This window comes from Protopterus annectens, chromosome 2.part1, assembly GCF_019279795.1.
Source record: "Protopterus annectens isolate FY-2018-M chromosome 2.part1, PAN1.0, whole genome shotgun sequence".
Taxonomy (NCBI): Eukaryota; Metazoa; Chordata; order Ceratodontiformes; family Protopteridae; genus Protopterus; species Protopterus annectens.
The window spans coordinates 632,436,066-632,445,174 of record NC_056729.1 but is presented as its reverse complement, the minus strand read 5'-3'; the positions used below and the strand labels follow the sequence as shown (position 1 = coordinate 632,445,174).

Here is a 9,109-nt window from a genome sequence, read left to right as displayed (position 1 = left end):
CGAGGTCCAGTACGTTCGATATTATGAGCGTTCACAATTTGTGTGATTTGCTCATATGATATAGACACAAAAGTATGGCTATCGTTCTGTCCATTCACTAAAGTATACATCAGCAATGATTTGAAGATACTTTACAATGGTCACCTGCTCAGTGATAGAAATGCATTGCCTGATTCAGATATGTAAGATGTATTGATGCCAACAATGTTAAATTCTCTTTTTGAGTTCTTCATTTAATATTTCTGCTTCACCAAAATGAAATGAACTTTGGAGAAGCAATTATTTTACTTGGCCAAGTGAAGCAGCAAGAGAAACTTCTCTGCAGATTCCCTGAAGCAGTGACTTCTCTGGACTGCATTGATCATAATGCCTGTGCTGTGCAGAATTCCATTAATTAAAAAATATCAGCAATAATCCAAAATGAGAGGAATATGTTATTTCTGTAAAACAAATTTTACTGATGATGAACAATGTATCAGAGTTGAACTCTTACAATGCCTGAGGCTTAACTTCAAATATTAGTTATTTATTAATAGCAGTTGTATTCTCTTGTGGCAGAAGTTTTCATATAATTTGACTGTGTGCAGCAGCTTCTAAATCATTTATCTATGATTTTTTAACTAATTTTTATCAATTTGTTGTTCTTCTTTAATCTAGGTTCAAGGTCGGGAAGGTTACCGGTTTCAAAACTGGGCAACAACATTTGGCTCCTATCCTGAATTGTACTTTGAGCCAACATCAGTTGAAGAGATCAGAGAGGTAAGTAAGATGTGATGCTGTCATAACGCATTAATGCCTACTTGCTGTCTGATAATTAAGTGTGACATTCCTGATTGCTGGCAGTCACGACTGCCTACAGCTGTGAAACAAAAGGAAAATTAAATGAGAAAATAGATTTTCAGCTAAGCAAGCTGGTGTCATTTTCTTACATTTGAAGTGGTTAGTTGTGGCACAAAATACTGCAAATTCTGTGCCATCTTTACAATAAAACAAAAATGCTTATTGTGTCTACCATTCTAGCTCATGGTAGCCCAGATACCTAGCAACTCATATGTAATTAATATCACAGCATGCTCAGTTTTATTGGCATTACTGAGTTAATAAACACATAAGGATGCATAACTTTTACTAAGTGGACAACTAAACAAAGGTAAGCATTTAATAGTTGCTTGAAATTTAAACTAAATGCTGCTTTTTGTATTGTGCATTTATTGTCCATTGCATTGCAATTCATTGAACACAACTAATTGAATGCCATAAGTCACCAAAAGCCGATTTGCCTGGATGTGAAGAAAAAAATGTCTTTCACTAGAGATAATTATTAAATATATGTGGTTGATATATGATGTGCAGAACATAGTGCTTTGTTTGTGAAGAATTTTTCATTATCAAAGAGCTTGCAATATTTAGGTGAACTGCTATTCAGTTGCATTTGGTTGATAAAACTAACTAAAGACTTGTGTTTTACTGAATTGTCTGTAGTCTGTCTTTTCAACTATTCTTTTAAAATCTATGGCTAATCTGTTCTTTATCGTGTAGTGCTACAATAGTATATTTTCCTTTGTATAATTATTTATAATTTTCTGAAAAGGTAAGGCTTCAAGTGAACAATCATAATAACAAGAGCAGCTGTTGAAACATCTCCAGATTTGATGTCTGTTGACCTTCAAAGAGAAATTGACATTAGACCTTTAACAAAACAAAACACAATGACACTATATTTATTGGCATTCATAACTATATCCTCAGCTTGTGTTCAACTAATCTTCAAAGAACTACACATTCACGCCTCTATGTGTCAATCAGCTGTCTGAGCTATAGATTTTAACCTTGTAGAGTACATTTCAACAGGATTTTGATCAAGTTTTTCAGTATAAATTGCTTTAGTTTATATTTCATTGGCAATGGGCTATGATCTATTTGTGAAATGGTAGCCTTTATGTCTACTGTATGTCTGGCCTTCAGATTCTTACTGCTTTTGCAAGGGCAGTGCATTTCTTTTTTTTCCCTCAGAGGTGTTAATTATGTTGCACAGAATTCTGTTATGAATTATATTGATTACCTATTTAGTTGAAGTAACCAGTCTTGTTCTCCAAACACTGGACACTAGTCATTACAACAAAAAAAAAAAAACAGTTTCAGTTTGTAGGATAGACACAACATGACCAGTACTCAAATGTATTAAAATTGTTTATTTTTCTTTTCTATCTCATTTTTTAGCTAGAATGCACAACTGTTGTTCAGGACATACATCTGTATTTTGTCCTAAGCAGAATATATATAAAATCTATCTCATTACATACCTTCATTCTGCAAAAAGTATGTGTTAGTATCCCACAATAGCAAACTTAACGTCTCTCTCTCATAGTCTGCATTTCAATATGACACTCTACATTAATGAAGAAAATGTTGAACCACTGTGGCAATGCTGAGCTTGATTGGGCCATTGTTTTGTCCAATAATTATGTTACTGCTATTACAGATAAGTTACACATTTTATTTTGTTCTACTACAAGCCCTTAAGTCCCAAGAGCTTGAAGACCACTGTCTTTAAGCCAGGGATATGAGCTTCCTGTAACATGTGCAGGCTGCTGCTCATGCTTGGAACTGAACATGAAACTGGGCAAGCAGCTGGCATACCTTACCAGAACACGTTTATATATTACAGTCTAAGTGAGGCAAAAGCAACACTGGAAGGGAGCATCAGGGGGTAGGAGTGAGATTAGACCAATGCTCAGAAAGGTGGTTTTGGTTTAGGGAACAGGACAGGACTTTTAGGGTGAGGGTTAAAGAGTAGGAGGGGAATTTTAAGCTTGGGAAGCGAGAAGGATGTTGTTAAGGATGTCATCACTGCCCTCTCAAAGACAAAAATACAGCCTCCATGGTGCCCGATAACATCCCAGGCTGCATCCCACATGAATTCAAGCAGGAACGTACAGCACCATTAAGCACCCTATTCAACTAAAGCCTGAGTAATAACTTTGTCCCAGCCAAGTGGAGGATGGCCACTGTCATCCCTTTTTTCCACAGAGGTGGAGTTTCCACTGATTAAGGAAATTATAGACCCATCAGCCTATCTAGCCTGATCTGCAAGGCCATGGAGTGGATTATCATGGACCACATTAACAAGGACATTGACAACCTCCAAACACTCACTTCCACAGTTTGGTTTCATCAAGGGAAGGTCATGCCTGCTACATTTGATCGACTTCTTTGAGACAGTCACCAAAGCCACAACAAGGTGAAGATGGTGCACACTGCCTACCTTGACATGACCAAAGCCCGCTCGGGTATAATAGATAAACTCTCCCAACTAGGCATCGATCCATATGTTACTAAATGGGTAGCAAACTGGCTAATTGATAGAACCCACCTAGTCAGAATAAGGGAAGCCACCTCAAGCAGTAGACCCATAATGCACAGTGTACCCCACAGATTTGTCTTGGGGCCTCTGTTGTTTGGGATATACTTTTCTGAGGTGCAGGCCAAAACCAGTGGGCTATGGCTGACCATGTTTTCAGATGACTGCAAGCTGGGTGCTGTCATCAGTTCTCTTAGTGGTGTGGACATCCTCCAAGATGGTCTCTCCCAACAAATAACTGGTGCAAGAAACACAACCTCAAACTGAATGCCAAAAAATGCATCATCACCCCCTTTGGGGAGAGTGATGTCCCCACAAATTATCACATTAATAACAAGGTCCAAAGCACGCAATCAGCTGTGAGGGACTTGGCACTCAGGTTGATAGCAAACTGACTTTTGACCACCATATTGCCTCCTTTGTACTGAAAGCCCACCACATTTGTAAGGGTATCTCATCCAGGGACAAGGTGGTCACACTATGCCTGCATTCTTCCCTTATAAGACCCATTACTGAGTGAATGCCCCTTTCAGCATGTACCTCACAAAGCACATGTAGCAGCTGGAGAGACCACAGAGGTTCCTCACCAGGAGAATCCAGGGCCTCAAATATCTACCCTACACAGATACTCTAAAGGCTCTGTCCCTCTAGTCAGTCTCATATAGACTCCTCAGAGGTGACCTCTGTCTGGCATACAAAGCAATCTCAGACCCCACCTTGATGGGACTGCAGCATATCTGCAAGTCGAGCTCCACTCGAGTAACCTGCATGCATGACTTCAACCTTGACTGTGACATCAATAAGACTTGTCACTAAGACAGATTTGTGTCCCAGAGACTCCCCCTTCTGTGGAATAGACTCCTTTTCCATGTTAAGCAGAGTACTTCATTAATCCTTATTAAGGGCAAAGTGGATAACTGGTTGGGGAACAGAAAATACACCCATGGGATTACATCTGTGTCCTTGTTAGACAGGGGCATCGGGCGCTGACTTGTTGTAACATGGGTTAAATTCTTGGCTAGGCTTGTAAGGGCCTCAGGGCCAATAGCCTAGTGACTTCCTATGAGCCTATGATTCAAGGAGCATGAAAGAAATTTTCAGGTTTGGGAGTTTAAGGTTGTGGAGTGGCAGGGGACTTTTAGGTTTAGGCAGTGGGAAAGGCATTTATGCTAAGGAGAGATCAGGGAACCTTAGGTTTATGGAAGGTTGTAGCTTTAGGATTAGGGAGCTATTGGGAAATTTAAGTTGATGGAGAAGGTTGTGGCTTTAGGATTAGGGAGCTATTGAAAAATGTAGGTTGATGGGGGCATGGGAGGTGGAAGCTTATGGTTTGGAATGAGAACTTGGGTTAGGAACTGACTGAAAGTTTTACAGTTAGATTTTAGGGTTCTGGTAGGGTTATAAAGATTCATATCCTCAAGTGTTGGGGGACTAAGTAGTAAGACTGCGCTAGTGGGAGATAGACTACTTGCCTTTTTGAACAAATGGCAGTGAGTGTGTCACAATCTACTAGTATGCAAGCACTTGTAGCAGACCCACATGTTTCTATTTACTGCACAATAGCTTATCAGGCATAAACTGTATTTAATTTGCAATATGACTATGTTCATGTTAGTCCTTACCAAATGTATCCATCATAATCTGAACATGACTATCAATAGTATTTCATTAGATCCACGGGTCATTTATAACATAAATCATCTTGACAATGTTTCAAGTGAAGAAAACTGTTTAGTTGCATAATTAACAATGAAATAAAAGCAGATTCAAACATAATTTACACTGTCACTTGAACTAAGCAAAAGTAAGGATGTTACTGAGTATTTGTCTGAGTGCGAAATTAACAACTGCAAATATTTTTCTTATATGCTATACATAGTACTTCTATTAGCTGTTTTTCATTATTTCTGCTGCAAAAAATGATACAAGGCTTGACTCAAATAGCATGCTTATTAGTTTTATTAGTAAATTACAATGCCACATTTTATGTCTGTACAGTTTTGTTTGGAATATAAGGTACTATACCCTAACAATAATATTGCCATATCTAATACCAAAAACTTGAGGCAGGCTGGTTCAAAAGAGCTTGCATAGCCTTTAGGCTTTACCAATCCAATGCTATAAGGATAAGTTCAGTTCCCCTCAAAAAAAAAAAAAAAAAACTCATTAAAAATTAAAAGAAGCAAAGCTTTATTTGTGTAAAACTTGTCAGCAGGATGCATAGCAATAAGTTCCTGGAGCCACATCCAAATAATGAAAAGCAAGGAACAAAAAATGTCACACAGTAGAACCAAATCGTACGATCATAACAGAACCATGTAGCTGACAAAGCTATAGCTGGGGTGGGCAATTGGGTGGCTGTTCTCATTTCTGTTAGAGTCCATGACTGGTAATGCAGTTATGGTACTGATCAGTTCTAATAAACAGAAACAAAATGCTAATCATGGCTGTTTAAATTATAGTCAGTGTTTGTCATCAGAAACTATAGCACTTGCTAAGTATAGCTCATTGCTACATTGTATCAAGTAGTTCAACAATTAGCTATTATACAGATACATAATAACTCTCTACTTATCCCGAATATGTTTTCTGAATCATTAAACTATGGAAAGGACTTTTGTAGTGCTTTGCTACAGTTTAGCAGTGATATGAGTAAACAGCCATTCTGTACATATCTGTGCACTGGACATACATAAGGGTTGTTTAAGCTGTTTGGTCCTTAAATCTGAGAGGACATTTCCTTGGTCCTGTCCCTAAAACATGTAAAACAATACCCATAGCATTAACAACCCTATTACTAATACAGCAGCATGCACATTTTGAGAAAATTACACACTACAAATATCTAGTGTTCTTTGTGCTAATATTAAAACTGAAAATGTCTTACCTACCTTCAGTAAAGTAAGAAACACTAGGCTTATGGGACCAGACAACATACCATGGAGCCTACTTTCTGTAGTCAGAAATAGTCAAGCATAACCCCTTATTCATTTTTGTTCTCTAAAAGTGTCCACCTTTTAATATTTAGAAATAAGCTATTCCATCCCCAGTCCACACAGGAGACCCTTGAAAGCTCCCATTAGTTGCAGACCAATCAGCCTCACATGCATATTATGGAGGTGAAGGAGAGAGACCTCACTGAACATCTTCATGTAGACAGCCACACATGAGTTGACCTACTTATTCAGGACCTAGCACAGTACATTTTTTTCTACCAGTGGTAAATCTTGTATGATTACTTCTGAAGATTTCATTGAGAGTGTTTTTGCTGCCCTGTATGATGGTTTACCTTTCCATGCAGTTTTCCTTAACCTGGCTAAAGTGCTTGACTTTTTGCTCCATCATAGTGTTATGCAGAAACTCAGCAATTCAGCATAAATGAAGCTGTGATAACATGGGTTCACAATGTATTACATGGCCATAAGAAACAGGTAAAAAAGGATGGTTCTATCCTTAACATTCCTGTTAACTTTGAAGTGCTTCAGATTCTGTCATGGAGTCAGGCTTTTTGGCATATTTTTAAAAGTGAATACTCCATTATCTTGCTCAACAAACATGAAGACAAGTACAACGTTGGGTGCATTATTTTAACATAGCTGACCCCACTTTCCTTCAGATTGCACTTAATATTATGCATGGATGGTGCAATAGAAATTATCTTGCCTCAGATAGTTTCTACTATACAATTCATAATAAATATGTTTAATAGTTCATATATTATGCAAAGATAATAAATATATGCATACATAGTAAAAGTCTGCTGTTTTGTAAATGGAGGTGGAAGAATGCTATGGACTGTAAACTAAGATTTGGAAAGTTCAGTGATGTGAGGTGCTTGTCATTACATTAGAAGATTGATTTTTCCATCTTTTTATTGTATCAGGCTAGTTTTTACAGCTGTCTCAATGCAGCCTATTCACCCCACTTATTTGTACGAACAGTAAGATGCACTCCAGAGAGAGGGGGTGAGGGGAAAAACTGAATGAGTCAATGATTGCAGACCCTGCCCTGGCCATTTGAGCTCAGGAATACCAGATTACAAAGAAGTATAAATGTTTGCTCCATACTCAAATATTAAATGACAGAAACAGCATATAAGTTACTTCAAAGAGGATGCTCTCATTAGATTTTATGATTTGTGACTCTCCATCACTTCTTTAATGTATTCGGGGGGTGTTATAGGGTTATAAACAGGAATTTATTATGCTACACTGTTGGACCTGCTAACTCTACCTTTAAACTTCTGATGTACTGCTAAGCATTTATACTTTCCCAGTAATGCTTTTTTTTTTTTCGGAATACTGTGTCAAAGGCCTTATTGATGTATATCTAAATAGCATCCACCAGTAGTGCTTTATCTAGCACTGCTGTTACACGGCCATTGATTGATAGCATTTATTAACAGTGAAACAGTCCTTGTAGGTGTCCAGGCTAAAATTGTAATTTAGAAAGGCCTCAGGACTTTCCTTCAGTATGTTCTTCATCACATTCTCTGCTTTTGCTAGCATGTTCTTCTGCCTGTAGCTGCCGGGACTGGGGCTGTTAGCTTTGATGAGCAATTAGACAGGTAAAGCTGCATTCAACTCATGGTGTACTTTCTCCATGGCCAGAAATCTAAAACAGTTTCTGTGGCTGTTTGTACTAGGGTCGTGTCTGGGTTTTCAACATTCTGATTGATATTCCCTAATGATCCTATACATTCTCCTACTGTAGGCTGGCCAGTTCTCTTTCTGCTATCTCCCTCTCTTCTGACCAGCCCATCATAACTCAAGTCCCTTTGCCTTCTTCCCCATCTTTCCCTTCCGACATACCACTCTCTCCACTTTTTATTGAGTACGAACATTAAAATGAAAATGTTTTTCAGCATTTCAGTATTGCTTTTGACACCCCTAATCTCCTTTCCATCTATAACAGGTGTACTATTCTTTGGCTTTGGTTTCCCTGCAAAATTGGGAAAATCCTAGAATCAAGTCTATTGAGCAGAATCCCACCTCTTACATCAGCATATTCCCAGAATCCTAGCAGTCCACTGCATTTTTTATTTCAAATTATTAAAATAAATAATGATCTCTTACATACTCTTTGTGCTTTACTGTTGGCAGAAGCAGGCATTGCCTACTTTGAGTTGCTGTATCTGGTTATGTTACTCTCAGACATTTATTAAGCTAAAAACAACTTCCAATCATGAAGAAAAGCAAGAAGGTTTTACTTATTTTCTAACATAAATTCTTCTATTTCTTTCCTATCGAATGCAGGGATGTCCTGCTACTGCCAACTAAGAAGTCAGATTCAAACCACAGCACCTAGATATATATATATATATATATATATATATATATATATATATATATATATATATATATATATACATATATATTCCAAGTTGAACTTTGCTATAGATCTGTATTGTAAAAGAGTAACCTCACACACTGTAGTGCCCATTATCCAGATTATGTATGTAAGTAGCTTATTTGCCATGATACCAACACGCTGCAAAAAATGGAGAGTCTATCAGCTATGTGATCATTTCTCTAGTATCCTCTTCCTCCTGCATTGCACACTGCTTAGCATACTGCTTCAGATTTTTCTCTGTACTGCATATTGCTTTACATGTTTTGACCAGTGATCACCCCTACCTATTTTTATGAATGAACTAGTAAGTGGGCATGCCAATTCAAGCATGTTAATAGTGGTGGGGAGGTGAACATTGGCTATTTTGATATACAATGTATTCCACCTTGCTCTGTT

At 37.8% G+C, this 9,109-nt stretch overlaps 1 protein-coding gene across 1 annotated transcript in view; it reads left to right on the top strand.

Annotated features, from left to right (window-relative positions):
- The first annotated feature begins 260 nt into the window (after positions 1–260).
- LOC122794891 (L-gulonolactone oxidase-like) overlaps positions 261–9,109 on the top strand; it is a 1,553,580-nt gene continuing 1,544,731 nt past the window's right edge. Inside the window, exons 1-2 of the mRNA XM_044063489.1 lie at positions 261–377; positions 658–759. Of these exons, the coding sequence (XP_043919424.1) occupies positions 261–377; positions 658–759 (219 nt within the window). The remainder of the gene's footprint in view (positions 378–657; positions 760–9,109) is intronic.